Here is a 26132-nt window from a genome sequence, read left to right on the forward strand (position 1 = left end):
AGGAAAAGAACTTAGGAGTTCAGGAAAACTTGCATCATTTTAGGTCTAAGTAATTGACATTTCCCCTTATTCACTTTACATCTAGCCACAATGGACCACAAATGAAGGTGGTCCATTATCTCTCTGCTTACTCAAGATTTTCTTTATTACATTCATCTGCCTCATCCTGTTCCCAACATAATTTATTGCAAAGTGTGTATTAAATCCAGCAAGTTGAGGAACAGGTTTTACATTCCCTTCATGTAAGTAGAAGTCTGAGGGTATCAACATAGGATTGTTAAGTATTCTCCTATAAAGAGTCTCAGCACAGTTTTGCTAGTATTTTGGTCACCCACCTCTTCAAGGTATTTTCTCCATTCATTCTTAATAACCCTAAGAACTATAGAGACTGACCAGTGCATTGACCTATCCTGATTATATTCTTCAGGGACAAAGTAGAAATTCAACAAAGTACTGTTGTGTGTAACAATTTTTGTAAACAGCTTTGAAAAAAACAGCATTTTTTCTAACTAGCTCCAAATTTGTTATGAAATATCAGTTCTGTTCAACTGAAAAGGCATCAAATAAATTCTTCAGTCAACCACGCTTCCTTCTGCAGCACATGTGGAGCAAATAGCCTCCAGGTCAAGCCATAAGTACACAGACTAACTGCGAACAAGAGAGCACATGAGAGACAAATGGAGTCCTAGATAGATTAATCTTTCCCTTCATGCATACACATGGCTGGTAAACTTACCATTTTCAGCCCACAACTAAGACTATTTTTTTCCTTTTAAATAACGGTCAACTTACCCTTAATTCTCATATCAATAACAACAGAAGACAGAAAGCCCTTGGCAGCCACTGGTATTATCTGCAGCCACACTGCCTTTGTTCTTAGCCCTGTTCTGCTTCCTTCCGATCCCCCAGCACCAAGGGCTCCAGTGAGTTGCTGGAAATGGGTTTGAGGGAAGATGCTCTTCCTCCCCTCTCCTCTCACCTCCTCTCTTCCCCAGCTGACTCACATACTGAGCATACAGAGAGAAACAGAGAGAGGGGCAAGCAAAACCTGGTGAGAAGGGAAAAGAGCATTTCCCTTAAAGCAATGCAAAAGGAAAGAGAGTCCCTCAGCAGAGGAGGAGTATGGGCCTTGTCTATGTGGCATATCATGTCCACTTACATTTTCAGCACTCAGTGTTCAGTTCCAATCAGCACAACCTTGCACTTCAGGGTGAAATCCCCTTGGAAAAGGTTCCTGCCCTGCAGATGAGATCAGAAAGGGCAGAGAAACACCACTTCCTACACACCCACATCCTGTGAAACCCCTGTGATTACTCCTCGTTTCTCCTCACCTCAACTGTCACTCCTGCTTCTTCACACAATCCCTACCACTGACTTTGTCACTGCAAGTAACAAGGGCAAAATCATTAATACTGGCCTTGAACCCAGCAGCAAAATTAAATTTTGCCCACTGAGTTTGGAAATTTTGAAGCAGCTCTGTCAGAAACAAACCACATGGAAATCATGTCTAAATTTCTTTCCAACTCGAAGGATCACTTAATGTGATGTTAGCTGCTATTTGCTAAACAGAAAAATTTTAAGTAAATATTACATTAAACACAAAACCCCCCATTTCTGTGAGCCCAATGTTCATCCTGTGATACTTTCAAAGGGACTGTCATATCCACAATAATTTATCTGTGAAACCACTTTTAAAAGGTTAAAACAATACACTTAATATATTTCTAGTGAGTGGTGTCTTGCCTCTTGCTGACCAAGAGATACTCTGTAAAGGAAGTAGCTAATCACTGTCTCCTTGGAAAATGCTCACAAAGAGACGTTTGGGATGATGTTATCTACATCCTATTTAAATAGCTGTTTTGTTCTTTTAAATGAGATGGTGAACCAAAAAGTGGCATTCTTAGTAGTACTGTTACGCTCTTTCCTTTCTGTATCTTGAGTCTCACTGTTCCTGGACAGTAGTTATTTCAAGGGTACCAGCTGTTTTTCACCTTATCTACCCATACTTTATACACATGCATTTTAAGAAAGAAGGTGTTGCAGCATGGTTGGGGTTTTGGGGGAGTGGCAGGAGGAAGGAAAGGAGATTAATTTTTGTGCAATTTTTATTAAAATCAATTGGTAAATTGTAAGTACACATAAGCATCCTGAGGACCTGAATCAAAACTGATCGAGTATGTTAATTCTGAAAGACTATAAAGGAAAGAAAACTATTTTGCTATGGACTACTGGATGGAAATAGAAGTTATGATGACAATGCTCTTGGACTCGGTTATAGTAAATAAAAGCTTTTATCTTTCCTTGATGCCAGAATTAAATGTGATTTTGGTTTTAGTGATACAGAACACAGATTTCAGTTAGCAATACCATTACCTTGCACTGCCTATTGCAGTATCATCATAGCCCCACTGTGTGCTACTTCTGAAACAGCTGGAGATTAATGCAAGGTAGGCAGATGATCCTTCTAGGCAGATGACCAGTGCTTACTGTATTTCAGCATTCTTCTAAATAGGAAAACACCAAAATCTTTAATCAATAGAAAGGCTGAGATTACTTGTAGGACTGAGCCTCAAAAGCCATACAAATCAAAGTGTGCTGCTACTCAGAAGAATGCCACCAGCTAATAACATTTTCTGACTTACCAGACTTGATGTTTTTATATATTAACAATATATATGTTCATTGCTTTTCTTACCAGAACAATTAATTTTAGTCCACTGTTATTTAAAGTCTTCCAGATTAAAAACAACCAAAAAAATCTAACAATTTCAGTTACACATAGCTGACAGTACAAGACTGCTGCCAATCAGCAGCTTGCAAATTATCTGTATAAACAACTAATGATAAACTTAGGCATAGTTCTTAAAGTAAATTTTAGACTCTTTGATGACTTTTAAGTCCTTTAGGGAGTCCAGGGTGAAAATAGAAGGAGAAATTAAGTTATTAAAAATTATGAAATATCTAAATTTTCCTGGACTGGCTCATTTCATCTTGTAAGATTTGTCTGAAAAGAAGAAAAAGGGAAAAGGAATTTTGCCATTTTGGGGTGATTCGTCTCTGCTCAGAATCCCAATCAGGGTACTGATGAAACTCAGGTACTGGTGCACTGTGTGAACTGCCTGATGCATATATCCATCTATCACTGTCAAATGTCCTGGACCGAATGCAAAACCTCTAATCGGGGTTGCAAAATCATGCACTCACGTATACTGTGCATCACTGGAATATATGAGCACTTTCACAAGCCTAAATGCAATTATTTTCAGAGTATTACTAAGCAATTGGATAAATTCTCACCAACACAGATGTAAGTCAAGAAAAGACTCTATCAGTCATCTTTGTGAAGTACAGAGAGATTGTTTTTCCCATTTAAAAAGGGGGAGCAGAAGCACAAGGAAAAAGCCACAGAAGTTGTGGTACTCGAAATGAGACAATGAGGATGTTTTTCCCAAAAAACTAATTAGCATTACTTAGTATTTTGCATGATCAAAGTACATGTTTTTATTGAATTTTCACTAGTGAATGCTCAGATTTCTGCAATTTCTGCAGGTAAAAGAATGCCCAGTCAGCATCCAAAACCTGAGGAATACAGTCAATAGATATGTAGAAAGCTCTTTTCAGCATCATTACTTGAAGGGCAAGAGACTCTAGGAGAGTCCATAGAAGATGCATAAGCAGTTTGCAATTATCTCAGCCATCAGACCACAATTTTACTTCTGCAATCCTCTTTCTGTAGTGACTACAAGCCATCTACCTTCTGTAACCAAAGCAGTTGAAAATGACAACTCCCATCAGTATGCCTCCTTATTTGCCCCTACTACATATCCATACTATGATCTGAATGGAAGCAGAGGTGCTATGAAATAAATTGTATCTTGTTTTATAGTTAAAGGCAATATTGACATCCCTACACACAATGAGACATGAATCTCCTAATTTTGGAGTACACAATTCTTCATGGGACATCTCTACATGGTACCACTGTCATAACTGCAATGGCTTAAAGACACAGTCAAGACAAGATCTATAGGTAGAGATAATACATTTTATTAGACCAACTAGTATAATATAGGAAAAAGTAGACAGATTTCCAGATGTTACTATTTTTTAAGTTTAGTAAAGCTTTCAACATCATTTCCTACAATATTCTTGCATTCAGTTTGGGACATTGAGATCTGGATAGGTGGACAACTAGACACCCATCTAGTAAAAAGCTGTTTGAATGGTTAGGCTCAGAGGGTATGGGTTGTAGTCTAACTGGAGGCTGGCAGTGAGTAGCACAGGGGTCTATCCTGGGTCCTGTCCATTTTAACAGTTATCAACAGGCTGGGGGAGGTGACGCAGCGTGCTCTCCTCAAGTTTTCAGGCAGCATCAAATTGGGATGACAATTCAGTACACTTGAGGGCAGGGCTGCCATCCAGAGAGACCTAGACAGGCTGGAGGAATGGACTGACAGGAACTTCTATGAAATTCAGCAAGGACAAATGCAGAGACCTGCATCTGGGAAGGAAGAGACCCTTGCACCAATGTAGGCTGGGGACTGACTGGCTGGGGAGCAACACTGCTGAAAAGGAGGTGGAGGTCTTGCCAGGCAGGAAGCAGCACACGAGCCAGCCGTGTGCCCTGACAGCAGAGAAGGCCAACAGTACCCTGGGCTGTATTCACAGGCACAGAGCCAGCAGATTGAGGGAAGTGATTACACCACCTCTACTCAGCACTCTAGACTGAGTACAGTTCTGGGCTCCCCTCTACAAGAAGGACATTGACAAACTGGAGTGAGTTCACCAGAGGGCCACCGAGGTTGTTGGAGGCTGGAGCGCTTGCCCTGTGAGGAGATGCTAAGGGAACTGGGCCTTTTCAGCCTGGAGAAGAGATGACCTCAGGGGGGGGATGTAATAGCAGACTGACTGTACTCCTGAGAAGGTTATTGAGAAGGAGCCACGTTCTTCACAGCAGTGCATGGCAGGAGTATGAAAGACAACAAATAAACTGAAACAAGAGAAGGTACTGATTGGATATAAGGAAAAATACTTTTTTTTTAATCATGAGAGCAGTCAAACATTGCAACAGGTTGCTCAGAGAAGCTGTGCAGTCTGCAGACCTGAAGGCTTTCAAGATCCAACTGGATAAAGCCCTGAGCAACCAGGTCTAGTCCTACAGCTGGCCGTGCTTTGAGCAGGAGGCTGGACCTGAGGTCCCTTCCAAACTCAGTTATTTTGTGATTCTGTGATTCTCTGCAGAAACCCTCTTCAAGTCTACTCAAAACCTTGTCTTTTTCTTACTGTGCCAGTTGGTCTGATAAAAGCTACTGCCTTTACCTACAAACGATATCTTGCCTATAATTTCCAAGAGTAAAACCCACAGATGTTCCATCAAGTGACAGCATGTTTATACCTACATGGATCGTTACTAGGACTGGACTCATTCAATCCATCCTACAGACCTTTGGCATCTGAACTGACAAAATGACTCACAGTAGCTGTAATAATCAGCCTGAGTGTTCACTGAGAGTGGTGGGGACCCCATGGCTGGCAAATAACCTAAGAAATGCTCTGGAAAAATCCAAAACCAGTGTGACCTGGTGCTCTACTGTAGGTTCTGACAATTCTCCTAAGCTTTTCCTTTTCCTCTTTCATAAATTCTAGTCTTGTCTCTTTTCCACCTTGTTCAGCTCAAGGCTGACTGCTGGACATTAAAAGGTTTAACAGAAGCAGCCTTTACAGAAGAAATGTCAGTATAGAGGTAGATTGGATAGGTAGATCTGTTAGTAGCATAGCTACTAACTTTGTAAGATGTCTTGCATATAATGTACACAATCCTATGGTCCTTAAATGTAAGGAAGCAGTGGCTACTGGGTGCTCTCAATTCCTTCTATTCTTGCAGAAAAGCTGGAACCTCAGAGGTACCTTATTGACAACCCAAAGCACTCAAATAAGATTAGTCCAGTCGTCTTCAGCCTGACTTAAAGATCATGTTTAAAAAGAGGATTCACATTCTTCTTATTTTACTATCCACTCTCTCGGTCCTACAGTCTTACACTTTCAGGTCCCATTCTGCAATCATGAATATGAGTTTTATTGCCTCCCACTTATAAATGAAAGCTGTAGTTGTCCAAAAAGTCACCCTAGAACATGCACCACTGAAGGAAGATACTTGTGATAAAGTCAAAAAAACTAACACTGTTATAGTTGTTCACATTGCTTCAGAAAGTGGAATATTCCGTCCCTGGCCACTATGGCAAAGGTGCGTCAAGAGAAAAATAGCAGGAGAATTACCATGGTCTGATGACCTCAATGGGGTTATCAGATCAAAACCTTCACTAACACTACAACTTTCTAAAAATAGAAATGTTTGATAAATTAGTGAAAGCACCCAAAGCCTAGATCATCCTAATCAAAAGTTATGACCCAGGCTTGGAACAAGACTAGAAATGCTCTACTAGCTGTAACAGAAATAACACTCATACCAACAAAAACTGTTCTAACAGCTACAAACTTTAATTATAACAGGGAAGTACATTTAGATGAAGACTTAAATAGGGCTGCTATTCCTATCAGCTGATCATACAGGATAGCCACACCTTTGGCGCATCACAGCTCAGATGAAAGAAGTTTTTTCATGTGCAATTGCTAGCAGGCCCTCACTGATGACAACTTGTTAAACCCAATGTTTCTGATTACTACCTAGTTTGCATAACATACATTGACTTTTCATACAATGACTCTTCATAGCTTTCCATTTGCTGTCCTTCTTTCCAATTACGTTAGCAAGCTTTTCTCCTTTTCTGGAATTGCTTCCTACACTGGATTGTCTGGCTTGCCTTTCTAATGTTGTCTACTGACCCCGCCACCTTGCAGATGCTCTGTCAGCACCAAGGAACCTTCTCATTCTTGATCCCACAAGGACACCGAAAAGCTTTCGGAATCAGGATGTGATTTTACAATGATCTATGTAAAACAGATCTAAGTAAAAGCTACTGGAAAAATGTGTGGTCTTGCTCTCTTGCCATTGTTTGTTTGTGGCAACAGTTCAGCTAATATGAGTGGGTGGTGAAATGAATTAAAAAATTGGTACTGTATGGCAGAATATGTAACATTTTTGGTTGGGTTGGGTTTTTTGCCTTGACTAATTTTTGTCTGCAACTCATCATGTGGTTGTACAAGCTCCATTAGTTGGCCCATTGTAAAGAGCAGGAATATGGACCCAGGAAACATGGCAAATTAAATGAGCTTAAAGTAGATATGAAAGAACAGCTTAAGAAAATTTTCACTCTGTTTCAAGCTAGGTTTGTGGACTCGCACTAACTTGGAGGGAGAAAGGCATATCTTGAAGTACAACAGAACTTCAAAGATCCAGCTTGCGCTGAGGCAGTAAATTGTCCCTTCACTTAGTTCCAATGGTAAAATCCAATTTATAAGTTACTATCGTTGCAAGATCTTCCAGGAATCTGAGCACAACAGTATAAAAACGCCTGGCTGGTCATGTTCCCTCGGGAGCAATATGGCCCATCCTAGCCATCATCATCTCGCAACTCTGTTAGCATGGCTCCTTTGGATCATAAGTTGTACTTTAAAGTAATAATCTACTGATTGAAATTCTGAGAACAGAAGAAATATCTTGCCTTTCCACAGAGCAAATCTCTGATCTGCTGAGGACACAAAACAGGCATGAATCTACTTTACAGTAGGAGACCATTTAATCTGAAGAATGTCACATTCAAGGATCAGTATGTCACACTGCTGTGTGAGCACGTAAGTTACAATTGAATCTCTGTATGAGATTGTGTACTCTAAGATTTATATATGGATTACCTTCTGACCACAAAGCTAGAGAGTATTCTTTGTGTCAAACCTCCATTTATTTGTGTGTGTATGCATGCACACACACGAACTTCTCAATAAAAATGTGTTGAAGAAAGAGAAAAGATAGCTGGGATGTACTTCTCTGAAGTAGAATTCAGCCAGGATATTGGCTTAACAACATAATTGCTACAGATAATATCACAGACCACGTGACCTGTGGTCTTGGATATATATTAATGTATTTGTGTTTCGTAAACCACAGTGACCTTCAAGCTCTATGCTAGGAATGAGCTTAAAACTTACTCAGAAGAATGTCATCTACTGAATCACTGATGTGATTTCCAGGAGCATGTAGGGTTTTTCCTTTTACCTGGCGGTCTTCAGCAAAGTGAAAGCCAGGTTTGCACAGCTCCTGTTGTGGTAATGATAGTTACCACTGCCTCTGAGAAAGCGCCAGTGAGCTGCGTCCTTTGCAAAATTGATCATTTTGGAGATCTAAAGAGAAATGTGCCCTGGCTGTTGGCAGAGAATTACTTTGAATACGTGAACCTTACCAGTTAGTCTTAAAATTAAAGAAACAGTTTATGAAAACTGGCTCTTGGTGTGAGGCACAATGGCATTATGTAATGGCCTAAGTAATTTTTAAGAACATAAACTGAGCTCTCAAAAGAAGCTGTTGACAATGCAGCAGCCAAAGTGCCCTGTGACCCAGTACTTTTGTACTGCTCCGTTGGGTGTATTTCTCAAGAAAAGACCATTTGGTCAAAGTGTAAGTTACAGGATATAGGATGAGTTTGCCCTTTCAGATTTTCTGCCTGGTCATTTCTCCTCAGAAGTGAAAGAGTTGTCAACGTTGAGCTGGAAGAGCTCTCAGAGACTCCTAATTGTGGTACAAGGACCATGAAAACTACTGGGTCCCCTTTCCTTGCTCTGCGATTAAGCTGGAGGGACAGCGTAAGGTGCCAAATGAGCACAGAGGCTTTAAAATAATAATCGTCAATGTGGGTATCTCAGTTTTGTACCCCCACCCCAGCATCGCGCAGAGGCTAACTTCCAGCTGCGTGCAGCGCGGGGGGAGCGCAGCGTGTTCCCGCCGACGCGGAGCTGAATGCCCTGGGCACCTTCCCGCCAGCCAGGCCTCTCGCCGGGCCCCCGCTGCGCAGCACCCTGGCTCTGTGTGCGGAGGGGCCCGTGCCGCCCGCCGCCTTCCAACCCATTCGCCAAGGCCAGCGCCCGCCGCCCCCCGCCCTCTCGCCGCAGCCGGCGGCAGGTAGCGGCGCGGAGGGGCCGCCGCCTCACACCCCACCCCTCCGCCGGCCGTTGGCGAGCCAGCCAATCAGCGCGGGCGGGTTGAGGGCGCGCGTGGGTCCACCCCACCCGCAGTCACGTACCGGGGGTGGGGGGGGCGCCGGGGCAGGGCAGGGTAGCGGCCGGCGCCGTGACAGGCGAGCTCTCGCTGCGCGGGCAGGGGCTGGGGTCTGGCCCAGAGCTCGGCTGACCCCGCCCCGGCACAGCCTTCCCAGGTGCCCCGGCAGCCGCTGTCTTCGGCCAGCGGGGGCCGTGGGCAGGCGTACCGACTGCTGTGAGGCACGCGTGAGCCCCGGCGGCTCAGCCCGCCGTGGGGAGGGGGCTTGCCCGCAGGGGAGGGCCTGGCCTGCCGGGCCGAAGTTGTGCCGTGGAAGAAGTTGCGGCCGCTTTAGAGCCAGGCGGTGTGAGCAGGAGAGCGTGTTTCGGTACCTGGTAAATCCGGTGGCTTCAGAGAAGAGCAGCCCAGTAGCTCAGTACTTCCTTCTGCCGATAAGATCTTCGCCTGCGCTCGTCACGGGTGGCGGCTGCCGCCGCCGTTGCCCCACTTGAATTGGTTTCAGACTCCTCCCGAGGCGAGACGGGGAGCGGGAGAGCGGCGAGACGGGAGGAGGCGATGCGCGGGGCCGCGCTGCTCCCCCCGGCCTCCCCCGCCCCGCGCAGCCCCGCTCCCTGCGCTGCTGGCAGAGCCGGCCGGGCGGCGGAGGCGCGGCTGGCACCGACATGGGAACTTTAGGGAAAAGGAGAGAAAACCAGTGAGTTCGCCGTTGCTCTTTTATTCTCCCGCTCCCCGGGGCGGCGGCGGGACGGTGCCCCGCCGCAGGGCAGGCTGCGGGCCGGCGGCGGCGGGTCTCGGGGTCGCACGCCGCCGCGCCTGAGAGCGTGAGGTGCCCGCCCGGGGCGGTGGGGTCGGGTGCGGTGTGCTGCCGCTGTGCTGCCCCCGCGGCGGGGCTGGCGTGGGCTTCCGTGGGGCGCGGGGGCGGTAGTCCGGGCGGGTGGGGCTCCGCGGGGGCCGGCCGAGGCCCTCCCGGGTGGGAAAGAGAGGGGAATAGAAGCGCGGGAGGGGGTGCGGGGGGGGAGGGCTTCGTTTCACCCTTCTGAGTGCGAGTGTGCGCCGGGCAGGTCGGTCAGCACGGGCTGGGAAGAGCCTCACGTTACGGTCCCAGCGTGACGGCTGCGCGGGAGGGGCGGCTCGGCCCTCGCCCGGGCTCCGGTTACCTGCGGCACCGCCGGCGGTCTGCCGGGGGGACGCCGAGCGAGGAGCTGTAGCCGGGGCCGGGGAGCAAGGCTGTCCCCTCCTCGCCGGGGAAGCGCCACCTGCCCCGGGCTCAGTTCACGAGCTGATGGTCACTTGTTTGTGGTTTCTTACCCACCGCCAAGTAGCGTGCAGTGGAAATGCAGGGTGCTCGTCCCCCCCGCGCCGCACCCCAGCACAGCTTTAATCTATTTTTAATGTCAAGTAACTGCTGCAAGGAGATCTGTTTTAATGAATGGTTAGTTTCAGGCGTGTCACCGGCTGAGTTTTGCCTGTCCGGTGTTGCCAAGTCGGCCGCAGTGTTATTGTAAACTTTTTTGGGGGTGTGGACACTTTAGTTTTTCTACACTCTGTTGTCATGACCTAAAATACCTTTTGCCGTAACTCCTGCTTTATTACTACTGTATTGCTAGGATCTTCTGCCCTGTGTGGAGGAGGCACTGGAGTAAAGTTAGGAGAGGGGTTTAAGCTTGTAAAGAGAAAACCCTGAAAGCTGATCAGGCCCTTGCTCTTTTTATATGAGAACAGGAAGTCAGATCACAAAGCTAAGAGGGAAATTTAGAGAAAGGGGGAAGGGAAGAGAACATTCTTTGCATCGCCACTGCCAGCTTAACTGTGGAGGAGCAGAGTGATGGTCACTACCTCTGCGGGGACAGGCCTGTATTTTCCTGACTTTGAAACTACGGAGGCCTGGGGTCAGTGTTGGGGTGTAAGTGACATAATGTGCAGTTTTGTGGCTTTCCCAGCATTCAGATGAGACAGAAATTTAAGATAAGGCTTGAAATTCAGTGGGATAAGGTAGGGTCCAGTCTGCTTTCCTAAGGCATGCATATTTCCAACTTCATCCAGGAGTGCCTATGTAGGGATGTTTGTGTCTTTCCCTTCCCTATCTGTATGTAATATGCACACTGGATACATTTCTACGGCTTTTCTTCCCAGGACTGTCAGTTTATTAATAAAGTCTTGCATAGTGTTCCAAGATAAGTTGTATGAAAGCTTAAGATAGCATCTTAAAGATGCTGGAGTCACTTGTTTAGGAAGCCTGTGGAGTGTAAGTTGTCCCTGAAATAAACCCAAGTTTTATTGAACCAGCAGTGGTTGTTGCCATTTTATGAACTGTACAGTTATACTCTCAAGTCACATTTAGAAGTGGTTCCTGTGATTTGCAGGCAAAAATGTTTTGGCACTTTTCACCGATATAATAATGTGCCTATTTACTATTTCATACAGAATTATGAACTTGTATGCAAACAATGAACAGCCTTTAATATTATCTGTAAACATACACATTCTTGATAACTAGTTTTAGGCTTGTATTTTGATCATATAATATCTTAGATATGTGCTTTATTTTGGTCTCTTTTACCGTTAATAATAAAGACATTAATTTAGTCATGTATGCAATTTTAAAACAACTTAGTAGGAAATAATAGGATAGAATGGATGCAAATTAATCTTTTTTTTTTTAAAATTGTAAAATACTCCACTGTAAAGTTGCGCTGATATTTTGTTTACTTAATAGTGATTTTCCCAATGAAATTAATAAAGGTAGTCTGGCATTTTCCAATGTGTGTAATATTTGATTATAGTTATAATTTTTTTCCCCTTTACTTTTGGTGGGCACACAAATGGTGTGTAGATTACTGCATAACAATCTGGTGGTAGATTAGTGCATAACGATATTCCTGTTGCATAGTTTGAGGGGGTTTTATGCTTGTGCTAAAATCGTAATGTAAACATAACTCCCCAGCAAAGAAACAAGACTTCTGGTAATCTTGACAGATCATTCAAGGAGTTCTGTAACCGTGTGCTCTACAATCCACATTTAGGAGAAAAAAAAAGTCACTTACTGAGCAGTCTCTTTGGTGTGCGTATTAAGTGGGAGGGTTATGTCTTTAGCACCCTAGCTACAGGGAGTTAATTGTCCTTTAAATCTCTCCTCCTTTGCCATGCAGTGGAAAATTTACTAGTCGATCTTCATGTATTTACTTCACGATTGTGCTTTCTTTTAGGCAACCTGCCCAAGCATGCAGCGCTGCCCCTGAAACAGCACATGAGCTGAAGCAGATCAGTCATTGTCCCAGCCTTTCAAATCTTACCCAGGTCACGATGGTGCCGTTGGGGCACTTAGCCAAAGGGGCCACTTTGGAAGATCTTCTTGAAACCTGCATTCAGTCTTTTGGTGAGTGTCTGGAGGTTTTTAGAATCATATTAATTTGTTTCTGTCCTGGCTACGTTTAGGTCACTTACTAGTGAGTTACATTGATTTATTAGTGGAGTAGAAAGGCGTAGCTGAGAATTTTCTATACTGCAGGTGACTGCATATTTTTATAGGTTTGTGGATCTGTTTATGCGTATGTGTGTAATATATGCTAAGAAATTAGTGTGACTACTGCTTTTTCTTGAGAGAATAAGACAAACACCAGTCATCTGTACTTCTATGTGTGTTTTTTGTTGTTTGTTCAAGTACCAATTTGGTTAACTTTAGCAAGTAATCATTAATTTTTGCATATTGCAGTAACATTCTCATAATGTGTGTAAACAATGTGTTTATATTAAACATTTTGAAATGAGGAGGGCTAGTTTTAAACTAGGTGAAATAACATTGTATTGCTTCTTGCAATATCAGTATAGATTTAAAGTTGCTTCTCTGCAAAAGAGAAAGAATCCAAACAAAAATCACAACTGTGATTTTTTTTGATTCAGAGAAATGAATAACCATTTTGAGCCTATCAGTTATCCATTTGTCTTTTTACAATAAGAATTGTAATATGTGGACAAGCGTGACAGTTGCCTGACCCTATATCCCTAGTTTCCCTTTCCAACTTTTTCATTAGTAAATGTGTTTATTTTTTATATTACTGAAATACATTAGTACTGAAGGCACTCAAAATTATTCTGAACAATTTGCTTGTAAGTAGCGCATCTGTTCGTTAATGCTGTCTTTCACTGCTGTGAGCTATTTCCAAAGCTTATGTGGCAAAGTTTTAGTTGCAGAGTAGTCCTTAGAAAATAAATGTACTTGAACACCCACTAAGCTCTAAAATAATTAATCTACATAGTTAAATAGTAACACAGTGCTGATCTAGTGATACAGCACATAAATACTGTATAAACAATGACTAATCTTTCACATTCATTGGAAGTGCCTTTTTTTTTTTTAACTTTAAAGCCTTCTAATCAGCATGTGCAGAGAAATGCATGTCTGAGAAAAGTTGATGAAACATGTAATTGTCAGTAACATTTTGTTTCTTTTTGGCTTATTTTCTTCTCCATTTAATTATTGTAAAGAACATATCCACTGAACTGCTATAAAGCCCTAATTCCTAAACAAATGTCGATTCATATTTTTTATAAGTTTTCACTCACTGGGAGTGAGATAAGACATCTAAGCACGTGTAAGACCTTCATACAGTTTTAATATTGTGACTACTTGACCAATATTTATGTGTCCACATTTTTATGAAAAAAGGTATTCTAAATGTAACATTATAAAAATCTAGTAAAATGATTATGGTTACTGATTTCAAGTGGTGTAGGTGAAACCCTTAATGGGACATTATTGTTAGCTTAATTATTTTAATACGTTTTTATACTTTAATACACTCTATATCAGCATACACATGCTTATGCGTTCTCAGATTCCTGGGTATCCATATATTATAAGGACTAAGGTGACAAAGAAAAACAAGTGTACCTGTCCAGTTCAGCTATATATGCATGTGAATCTTTCTAAAGGGTTTCATATTTCAGTTAGGAAATTTACCATAGTCCTCTAAATAGCGTTTTCTTGAACCTTGACAAGTGGTACGTAGGTCTAGCAAAGTGAATTGTAGTGCATCTGCAAACATAATCTTAAATTCTATAAGCACTGCTAGAATTATGATGTGTGCTGCGAGGATTTAGACTCTTCATTGGGCAATTCACAGTAGTATCTGTATTTGTACATCATCTATGACATTATGCATGTTCTTAAGCTATGCTGGAATTTCCCAGTAGGGTATTTAAATAAATTGTAAAGTGCAACTGTTACAACTATAGATAACCTACATAACGAATTCCTTAAACGAGGTTCTTGTAGCTACCAGCAAAAACACTGTGCAAAATTCATTCATGTCATCGTGCCGATACAGGAAGAGATGGAAAAAACTTTAATCTGGGGGTTTGAGGAGGGGTGGGGATAGGGAGAAAAATGGTGGGAAAAAAAGCATAGTTGCGGAATGATTACAAGTAAACGGAGTGATTGAGCAAGTTTCTTCCTGTGCATAGTACTAAATAGGTCTGTTCAGACTGTATTCTAACAGTTCTATTCAGACTGAGGTTATATCTTCTGTCTTAGATATGCTGACCTACAATATTTTGTATATTATTCTAGAAAGTCATTATTGGGATCTGAGCAAGTTTTATTTCAGTATTAAAAATACAGAAACCCCCAAGACATAAACACAGATTTCCTTTGTATATTTTAAGTTTACTTTCTAGAAAAAGCCCTGTGATAACACATACAAAACATCAGTGTATTATCAACGTTATTCTCATACTAAATCCAAAACACAGCACTATACCAGCTACTAGGAAGAAAATTAACTCTATCCCAGCCGAAACCAGGACACTGTCTAGGGTTAAGGAGTACAATAGGCAGTAGATAGAGATGATGATGCGTCACATTTCAGAATAAATACTGCATCATGTTAACATTATACTGCACTTGCTAATATTATGTGTACAATTACAAGTACAATTCCTATATAAAGTATGCAGCTGAATTTATGTTCCTGGACTCAGTTATACAAGTTTGGAAAAAGCAAATAATGTGTAAGAGAAGCTGCTGTCAACAATGGTGTGTAAAGGGAAGTTGGCAGCCTTTTGCCATATATGCAGAGAATACAACAAGGTTTAACCAAGAAGGTATTAAGAATTAATACACACAGCTGTGAAGAATAACACAAGTATAAGTTATTTCTCTTGAAGTATGAATAAGGGTGGGAAAAATGAGAAAGGGGGATATGCTAAGTTGAAGTTAAGAGTGAGAAGGCTAAGCTTTGCTACAGTGTTGTAAATGGATTCCAGGATGCTTTGTAGAAATACAAGTTTTGTCCAGAGAGCCAAGTTAATCCAAAACCTATGCTAAGGAGGCAAGGAACAAAGATTGGATCTTGGAGTTAGTGATATTGTCTGTGGGTCTACAACAGTGCTGCGCAGAGGATGAGGCTAGAAGGTGAACAGAATAGTTTGAATTACAATGGTGGTGGTGTACCTGCTAATTCCCAAAGTAAAGAGTTAGGAGGCCTTTTGTTTTCTTGTTTTAGAAAAGACCAAAAGCTTATTCAGTGTAATTAACTTAAACATCTAGTTTGGGATGATTAGGGTGTGCTCTTTCGCCTCTCAAATTTGGTCATCTTTGGCTTGAACTGATGAATGATAGGCATGTGCTTTAGAGACAGAAACAGTGAGGGCCATATGAGGTAGTGTGAAGTCACTTGGATGATTGCTACGTCTCAGAGATCAGCATTACACCCGTGTTTATTCAATAGCACGATGAGAAGGAGATGCTGAAAGTAGAGGTTTCTTCAAGTCCCATGAAAGGTTGCATCAGGATGATGTGGTGGGTTGACCCTAGCTGGACAGCACGTGCCCACCAAAGCCACTCTATCACTTCCCCTCCTCAGCTAGACAGGGGAGAGAAAATATAATTAAAGGTTCATAGGTCGAGATAAGGACAGGGAGAGATCACTCACCAATTATTTTCACAGGCAAAACAGACTCGACTTGGGAAATTAGTTTAATTTATTACCAATCAAATCAGAGTAGGATAATGAGAAAAAAAACCCTAAATCTTAAAACACCTTCTCCCCACCCCTCCCTTCTTCCCATGCTTAACTTTATTCCTGAATTCTCTACCTCCTTCCCCCTGAGCGGTGCAGGGGGACAGGGAATGGGGGCTGCGGTCAGTTCATCACACCTTGTCTCTGCCGTTCCTTCCTCCTCAGGGGGAGGACTCCTTACACTCTCCCCCTGCTTCAGCATGGGATCCCTCCCACAGGAGACAGTCCTCCACGAACTTCTCCAATGTAAGTCCTTCCCACAGGCTGCAGTTCTTCATGAACTGCTACAGCACGGGTCCCTCCATGGGGTGCAATCCTTCAGAAGGAGACTGCTCCAGCGTGGGTACCCACAAGGTCATAAGTCCTGCCAGCAAGCCTGCTCCAGCGTGGGCTTCTTTCTCCATGGGTCCACAGGTCCTGCCAAGAGCCTGCTCCAGCACAGGCTTCCCACAGGGTCACAGCCTCCTTCGGGCACATCCAGCTGCTCTGGTGTGGGTTCCTCCATGGGCTGCAGGTGGATATCGGCTCCACCATTGACCTCCATGGGCTGCAGGGGGACAGCCTGCCTCACCATGGTCTTCACCCCGGGCTGCAGGGGAATCTCTGCTCCAGTGACTGGAGCACCTCCAGTGACATTCTTCAAGTGACCTTGGTGTCTGCAGAGTTGTTTCTCTCACATATTCTCACTCCTCTCTTTGGCTGCAGTTGTGCAGATTTTTTTTCCCCTTCTTAAATACATTGTCACAGAGGCGCTACCACTGTCACTGATTGGGTCAGCTTTGGCCAGCAGCAGGTCCATCTTGGAGCCGACTGGCATTGGCTCTACTGGACATAGGGAAAGCTTCTAGAAGCTTCTCACAGAAGCCACCCCTGTAGCTCCCCTGCTACCAAAACCTTGCCATGCAAACCCAATACAGATGAGTAAGATGAATCATCCTGCAAATGAATTGCCAAAAGTAAAGGCAACAGAAAGAACAGGATGTAAGCTAGGGCAAGAGTTCAGGAAAAACAGCATGATGAGAGATTGAAGGCAGGAAGTGTCTTAGAAAGGAATATTGGTCTGGACATTAGGCGAAGATTTGTAGAGACTTGAAACCGCTCTCATGGGTTTAAAGAGAAGAGATTTGGTTATGTAGGACAGTGATTCAAAACATGTTCTACATGACTTGGAAGATCTCTCAACATTATAAGTAGCTACAGGATGCTGTTACTGCTATGATCTGGATTGACAAGAAGAGCTGTAGAGCGTAAATAAATGCATCGCATGTGATTGCCTTAGAAAAGAAGGGGAAGTGTAGCATATAAGTGGAGCTGACTATAACTTTGAAAGATGAAAAAGTGATTGTGTGGAAAGAAAGAGAAGTCATAATAGGGAAGTGGAGGAAAAGAGAAATCAAAGAAGGGAGGAGAGTGCATAGAGAGGAAGAGCAGGAGGCAGGGTAAAATGATTGAAAAGACTAGAAAATACAGAGGCTGTAGAAAGGTTAGATTCAGTGAAACCTCTCCATCAGAGAGCTTAATTCTGAACAGAAAGGTCATAAAGAGAAAATTAAAGGTAGATGTTCAATTGGCAACAAGGTGGCTGAAGCTGTGAGTTCAGGGAAGCAAATAATTAATTAATAGATCTTGGCTTGGAATATGACAGCTTCAGGAGGGAGATAATTTATTCTGGAGGAAATCTTCATTAGTGACTGTGATTCTGGAGTGGAATTGTAAGTAGAACAGTGACTTTAACCCCCTGCATCCATGTTTTTCCATTACGTAGTATATAAAATGCCTGGAAAAGAATGTACTTTTGACTAGCAGACAATTCTCTCAATGTCAGTATGGCTTTGTCTCCTACTTTGCTGCAAGTTGTAAAGACACTTATTCCATAAGCTTTGTTGTTGAAACCAACAGAGTAGGGTCTAGTTTGCTGGTCCACGGCCATATTGACTGTTTAATGCTGACAGTTCAGTAGAACACAGGAAGCATATGCTTAGTAGCACAGCCCTACTTTTTGCATTATCTTTGTGAGACTGCATAAATGGATGTTAACATATATTTAGTCCAGAAAGTGTTACAGATCAGAGAGGAAAAATATATCAGCAGTGTTCACTTCACTCGATGTCTTAATTTGTTAACTGTATATCTGCTAACTATAGAAATGAAATAATAATTGTTCATAACACTTTTCAGCCTAGGCTATCCTCATGCTACTGTGAGCTTGATGTTCTGACTATGTGTTAGCAAGTCAGTTTGTTTAAGTGTGCTCATTTTTTTAAACAAATACACCTTTCAAAAATTTGATGACCTGTTTTAACATGCATTCAAACTTATAGACCATGTAGTGTCAGAGGGCCTTTTCCTTGCCCACACAAAACACTTGTTTAAATTTTTTTTTACAAGTGTTTAAAAATTCTGTTGCAATCAGGACAAAATGTATCTTCAGCATAGTGTCAATTTGCTATCTCCCTGCTTTGGCTGCAGTAAAGTCCTGAAATGTTACTTAGAAATACCTAACAAACAATTCCAAGTCAACAAACAATTGAAAGTCATAATTTATGCAAATGCTTGTGTCTCCCTAAAAACATCTGAGAGTCATTTAAGAGCTGAGAAATCCCTAAGATCTCAAAATTTTAATATTATGAAGGTATTTCTGTCCTTAACCTTTGAGTGCGAGATCTTACTCATTCACCTGTTACATTTGAGTACTGGAAGCATGTTTATTGTAGCACACAGAAGACCTATGCTTATCCTACAATTCAGGCATTTTGGTTACTGCTAGACAAGATGAGTGTGCTCAGTGGAAAAAAGAAATCATGAAACATCATCTTTAAATGCATGTCACCATGCAGTGTCCCTGTGTCTGGTTTCTTAAGAGAGATGTAAGTAAAGGGCTTTAGGAGAGCAACCAAAATATTTCCGAGAGCATGTAGCATAATTCTCTGGAAGCTCAGCCACGATAAAGTTTGCTGTGGAGTTAGTTGTTTATACTGCTATGTCAATCTTCAATACAAAAAAAATTTTAAATAAGATTTAAACCCATGGCAGCTACTTTTCAAAGAAGTTAAAAACCATAACCTCAAAGATTAGCAATGTTTTTAATAGAATTTATGTGAACCTAGTGAAATTTGCGACTTCTAATGGTCATAATACGCTTAGACAGCTAGGTCTAAGAGTAGGTTGTGATGTAAATTGTTCTGCAGTGTCTGATCAGTGCTAAATTAGCTTGTTGTCTCAATGTGTGATAAAGTGAGATGTTTGTAAACAAACCTTAGAAATTCTGGAAACCACTTCCAGACTCATCTGGGTGAAAGATGCCATGGAATTGTTTTGATAGAAATCAGAAATCTGGCAAAGGTGCTGGTGCTGATTGCCTCTTAGGTGCTAGCTACCTAAAACTACAAGTTAATCATAGCTAACATTTTCTAGAATAAAAAATAACTATGTTAGCAGAGCTGTCTAGTTCTGTGAACCGATAATATTTTTATAGCTCACTTTGGTATCAATATAATGCAAAAATATATTGAGTCAGGAATTCTTTGAGAGCCAGGTTAAGTATGGCATCCATTTTACAAACAATGAAACAGGCAAGTTAGAGTTCACTCATTAGGAGAACCGTAGCCATCTTCTCCTCTAAAATACAGAAAATTTGAAAGTTTTATCCAGTTTTTCCCCTTTCAGTTATATTAAGAGTAGAGTGGGTTTTTCTAGATAAGTACATTCTTACAGTCTAGTTAAAACACACAATAACTAGTAAAACAATCACAGTTCAAGTACCGAGTTTATCCTTTTACCAAATTTCCCATATACCAAATTATGATATAGAAATCTGACTCAAAAGCAGTTATGTCTTTCAAGGCATATGCACACCCACAGAAGGCAACTTTAGTCATTTATGTTTTTCTGTTAGGTTTGCCTGAACAGTCATTTGTTTTTATCTCATGCTCTGCAAACTTGCAGGGTTCTACCCCTCGCCCCTGAAGCCTAGGCTGAAAGTTGAGGTCTCCGGTCCCCCAAGAGCAGTTAAAGTTTGTTCACAGTGTTCTGTATTAAAATGTTGTTCACTGTGCGTTAAGTAATCTGGGTGCGATTTGGTCAAATGCAGTGCAGAAACTTTAGTATTGCTTGGCAACAGAAACTATGTTAATGATCAATTAATGACATTGTGGGAACAGAAGAGTCATTACTGCTCTCTAGAATGCATGTCATTGTGGGAACAGAAGAGTAGTTACTGCTCTGGAGAATACTAAGTGCTGTTTAGCTAACTATTAAAGTTAATTGTCATTGTACCAAAATGAAAATAGATTTATTTTTTAACCTGATGTCTGTGGAAAAAATTTTCCCAAAGAAAAGAAACTTTAGATATCTTTATATATATTTGAAAGTTCTATTTAGCTAATTTGACTTCAGTCTTTTCAATATAGTTTTCCAAAGTCAAGAAATAAGTAATAAATGAAAATTAAGAAAACTTAGACTTCTTGCTTTGTAAAGCAGTCTTCCACTTACTTATATTTACGACAGGGATATGACAGAAAGTTCTATCTTCACACCTCTAAATATAACTTCAGAAAAAACAGTAACTTTTATTTAGCAATGCAAAAAAGCTTAGATAGCAACAGAAAATAATTCATTCTCCTGAGAATGTTGTATGAATTTAATTCTTTCTTCTCCTCAATCTATGTATGAAGTTGAAGCAAGAAATAAGTCACTTGTTCTTAGGCTTCCCCATGCATTTTACTTTCTATGTTACTTGGTTTGATTTGCGTGTGCTTTAGTGTGAAGTCATTCAGTGTTTTCCTGTGTATCACCATGTGTGAGAGATGTATTTTTGCATTGCTTTTTTAAAAGTCTGAAAAAGAAGGGGCTTCCCTTAGACTGTTACATAGTTCAGTAGATCTTTCTGTTATGCAGGACAGGCTGGAGATTAAAAGCTAAGATAACTTTTTAAACGTGATACCACTTTTTTCCCCCATTACTGAGGTAAGAAGGTGCAAGTGCAACAAGTGGCAAAAGGCAAAGATAAGAGAGTACTTCCTGGGAGCTATTAAGGTTACAGTTGCATGGGCGATGACTTTAGGAATCCCCAAACACTGCAGTTTTAATACTAAAATGTATATAGAGGTCATGTTAAGAAAAATTCAGTGCCTCGTGCCACCTGTATTGTGATGAAAGATCATTTAGAGATATGCCATAATATCTTTCTTTCAAAATACGGAATTCCTCTGTCAGAGAACAATAGTGTGAAATGTCAAGAGCTTCTTTTTTATTTTAACCTTTACATTTTTTTGGAAAAATATTCACTTTGGGTATGGGTGAGATTGTCTTCTTTCCTCCAGGAGAACTAGTTATGTTTAATGTCAGTCTCCAGTATGTAGTGTTACTCTTTTTTAAAAGTATACATTTAAAAAAAAAAAGTACTTGTTTAGGTTGAATAACAGAGAAAATTTTCAGATACCTTTATTACTAATATTAAGAAATGCCCTGTAACAGTACTTAGGAGGCATAAGACTCTTGCTCTGTGCTAGACCAACTGATACAATGGGGCCAATAAAGCTTACACTTGAACACATGTGGGAATGTTTCTCTGATGAAAATTTGGCATACTGCAGCTAGCTTGAATCAGCAATTGGGAAGCTTCTTCTGTGTGCAGATATTTGATAGTGCTGCATGGTGATCAGGTATGTTTGGAGTGAAGCTGCAGATTTTTTTTGAAACTTTGGTTCTTTTGGTCCATGGTGAACAAGAGATGTTCAGTCTAAGGATGAACTGTTGTGGTTTAACCCTGGCCATCAGCCAAGCACCACACAGCTGCTCGTTTACCCCCCTCAGTGGGATGGGGGAGAGGATTGGGAGGGTAAAAGTGAGAAAACTCGTGGTTGAGGTAAAGACAGTTTAATAAGTTTAAAAAACAAACAAAGAAACAAAACAACAAAAAACCTCCTGAAACCTAAACAAACAACCCCCCCCCCCCCCCCCCCCAACAACCAAAAACCCCAAACAAAACCAAGAGAAACATGTGATGTGAAAAACCCTAGTTGCTCATCACCAGCCAACTGATGCCCAGCCAGTCCCTGAGCAATGGCAGCCCTGGCAAACTTCCACCCAGTTTTTATTGCTAAGCACGACACGATACGATATGGAGTATCTCTTTGGTCAGTTGGGGTCAGCTGTCCTGGCTGTGTCCCCTCCCAGCTTCTTGCCCACCCCCAGCCTACTCGCTGGTGGGGCAGTGTGAGAAGGCTGCTGGGTAAGAAGCTAGTTTGCCAGAGAATCTGTAAACACTAATCCCAGAAATAGATCTAGAAGTTAGAGCAAAGACTAGGAAGCTGAGGTACGTAAGGGAGGGAAACCTGAAACAGTAAGTCAGAAATATTAGAGCAGGAATAGAGATAGAGCGTACATCAGTAATGAAAATCAAGGCCAGGAACTGGGATCTAAGTGATCTGCAAGTCCCTGGGAGGAAAGGAGCTTGGTATCTGCTAGTCCATTACAGTCTGAACCTTTGGATGGGGCTGACTTTGTGATTCCTGGGATCTGATGACTGGCTGCCCCAGGATCAATCATGCAGTTAGAGAAAAGCTTATTATAAAACACTGCAGTTGTGGGATGAGTAAGTGCTAAGCATGCAGCTGGGTTCTGTGGTCAAATAGTGATACTGGCCTCAGAAGTTTCTGATTCTCTTCTGGGAGTCTCATTTGTCTTATCCATCAGTGCTTATGCTAGCACAGCTGTGTTGCCAGGCATTACGCTTGAATTATTCAAGAGCTGCCTGCAGCTCAAAACTGCACGTGGCTCCCATATCATGATTTAAAGCTTTGAAAGAATCTTGAACACTCAAATTATGTTTTGTATGCTTTGGAGAAAAAGACTATTTGATTAAAAAGTTCTCATCTAAATTTGCTAAAATCAATATTTTAAACATGCTGTAGAACAATGTATGGGGGGTGTGTTAACTTTTTATCTTGTTCTGTGTACTTGATCTGAATTTCCAAGGCTAATGGAATGCTTTCCACCCACATTTCATTTGGTTTCTCTGAAGTACATTTTAATTTCTCAAAATCATCCTATTTCCCCTTGACAAGAGCTTTTATCTTCTTGTTTTCATTTCAAAGAATTACCCACCCAGAGCTCTTTCTGCAAGATCTAGCTCTCCAAAAGCTGTATCTGAGAGAGGGTAATGGCTTTCCCTTGAGGTTTTTCTCCCCTAACGTTCCCTACCCTCACACAGAACAGTCTTATTATCCTTTTTGAATGCATATTAGACTCACTTGTGTCTTGGATCTATCTGCATTGTTAATGAGTATTTGGAGGAGCAGCAGTGGGTTGTTCCCCCCCCCCCCCCCCCCCCATTCTGTAGGGAGTTTGAAGGGGGAAGTAGACTTGGAGAAACATCAAGTTTATAGGTTTTCTTCCAACATCTGTGTTTACTTGGCTTGTTTAGGGTTCTGTTTAGGGTTCTGCAGGATTGATCACAAAGTAGTATGATTCTTTCCTCTCTGGAAAATACTGATTTGTTCTTATTTTAACTTTGGAGTTTTTCCTCCTAAGACCAATTACTTGTGTAAATAAATTTATGCATGACTCAATAGTTACAAGCATGTATGGACAATAAGCCAATTAAAAAAAAAAAAAGCTTTAGCACAATTCGCTGAGTATTTTGGTGCTGTCTGCTAAACATTATAGCATTCTTGTTGCATGAGGGGGCAACACCATTTAATTCTATACAGGATGATGTAAGCTGGAGAGCTCAAGACTCCACCTGCTTTCTGCTGCAGCTAAAATTAAAACAATCATTCTTTTACATAATTAGTGTGTCATCTTTGTAAGGACATTGTAATTCACTTGTGTTATTTCTGAAAAATATTAAGCACTTAAAATAATGGTCTGAAATAAAGAAAAATTCACTAAGGATAAGTACGAAGTTCTACACTTAGAGTAATCAGTTGTAAAAACAGTACAGTAAAGTCCTTGATATACAGCATTTCTGCAGAAAAGGATCTCAATGTGAAGATGGATTTTAAAACTGAAAATCGTTTAATGATATTGCACCACTGCAGAAACTCTAAGGAGATAAGTGCATGCATAGAGGGATGTGTGTGCTTATTTTTATTTTTTATCTATATACATTACATATGTACATTTACATATATACAAATGTATATGTATATAAAGGTATTATGTACAGGATATTAACAATAATATTTTAACTCTGGTGCTAAGACCTCCTCTGGAGAACTATATTCAGGTTTGCTTCATAGAGGTACAAGCTGCAAAGGGTTCAGAAAAGGACATCAAAGTTGACCAGAGATCTAGAAAACCTGGCTTCTGAGGAAAAAAATTGTCAAATTTGGTGTTTCCTAGCTCAGAAAAGAGATGAGGAAAGCAATCCTTAAATAGAGAAAATATATTGGTAAGGGAAAGAGAATGTTTCTTCTGTCTGCTGGGGGCCAGGCATAATGGGCTTAAGCTGCCCAAGTTGCTTGAAGTCTTCGATTAGACAGTAAGGAGAACTCTCTAATGACAGAGATGCTCAAGTGCTGGAATAAGTCACCTACAGAGGCTGTGAAATCTTCATCACTGTAGAATTTTAACAACAAATTAAACTGGTTCTGAAGCACACTGGCTTCAAGAAAGCTGATTCTGCGCTGCAGTGCAGGAATAGAGTACATTAGCTCCTAGCCCTGATTTCTGCCATCAGCTGAGCTTTCAGCTGTCATAAAAAATAAAGGCTATTTCCAATTCAAAAAGTAAACACCCTAGTTTAAGTTGAATCTGCTTGCTGACCCTCAATGATGGTGTCATAACTGATGAGCAAGATGGTGGCTGCTTATGAATCTGATTCTGACCAAATGTGATCAATTTAATGAAGAGAGTTAAATGACTACCTCTGTTACAGGCTACCAAATTCCAGTGTGGCAATAATAAGCCTGCAGTAAGAAGACTACTATGTGTTGCATAAGTTTTAAGCTGAAGGGGAACAGTGTTTCCTATTTGTGAAGTTCCAGGAAGTAATCATGAAATACTTCATTCAATTTTGGTTGCTTCTGGCCATTCTAAGGTTATCTTGTAGTGCTGCACCTTACATGTGGGGCAGAGACATTGACTTATGGCTGTTTCAGTTCAGTCACTAAACCCTAGCATGTACTCCCACACGTACCTCCATATTTCATACATGTCTGTGTGTTTCATCAAGGTCTTTGAGACCTTAAGAACATCAGTTCCCCCAGTTTTCAAATCATGTGCTGCTTTAATAATCTTTGCAGACATTTATAACACAATCCCCACACCATCATCTTTAAGCCACCAGAAAAAAAGCACTTTGCAGAAATCTTGAAGAATTCTATGTAGCACATCAGTATAGCAACCCACGACTTTCAGCTTGGCACTTAATAAGACTGCCTTGCAATTGCTTGATGCTTTCTTGCATTGCATTGTTTTTGGTCCTACTTTTTGATAACCACTGGAAGACTTCAGGGAGTTTACAATAACTTATTCATGCTCTTAGTAGCTTAGTCACTGATCATGTGATGTCAGTGCTCTGTGATTTACTTCTGATTCATTTCACATTGTATACTAGGTGATAGAGTTGGAACCTGCTTATGAAATAAAGACAATGCTTATGAAATAAAGGCCTCTTAGACCTAGAAAAAACTAACTTTTCTTTCTCGCAAAATTCAGTTCAGTTAAGACATCCTTGGCATTCTTCCTGTTGCCTTATCATTGCACTCATGAGTGGGAAGGTCTCACTACAATGATCTTGTCTATGGAACATACTCTCTCTGTTAAGTACATTTACCACAGGCTTGGTGAACATCAGGACCTGGTGAAAAGCAAGCAGTTTGCTCTTAAAGCCTTGCTTATTGGCTTTTGAGTACTTTGATTCTTTCAACTATTCTAGGAACAAGTGATACTTCAGTTATTTCTAAATCACGGATTACAGGGAGCCACCAATTGGACCG

General features: G+C 41.4%; 1 protein-coding gene across 2 annotated transcripts in view; it reads left to right on the forward strand.

Annotated features, from left to right (window-relative positions):
- The first annotated feature begins 9220 nt into the window (after positions 1-9220).
- Positions 9221-26132, forward strand: part of RASGRP1 (RAS guanyl releasing protein 1) — a 45691-nt gene continuing 28779 nt past the window's right edge. The window contains exons 1-2 of one of the 2 annotated variants that reach the window (XM_072865571.1): positions 9221-9863; positions 12376-12545. In XM_072865571.1, coding sequence (XP_072721672.1) covers positions 9832-9863; positions 12376-12545 — 202 coding nt within the window. In that variant the 5' untranslated portion in view covers positions 9221-9831. Of the gene's footprint in view, positions 9864-10984; positions 11059-12375; positions 12546-26132 lie in introns of those variants that run through there. The other variant, XM_072865572.1, reaches the window with a different exon arrangement.

This window comes from Ciconia boyciana, chromosome 6 (genome assembly GCF_034638445.1).
Source record: "Ciconia boyciana chromosome 6, ASM3463844v1, whole genome shotgun sequence".
NCBI lineage: Eukaryota > Metazoa > Chordata > Aves > Ciconiiformes > Ciconiidae > Ciconia > Ciconia boyciana.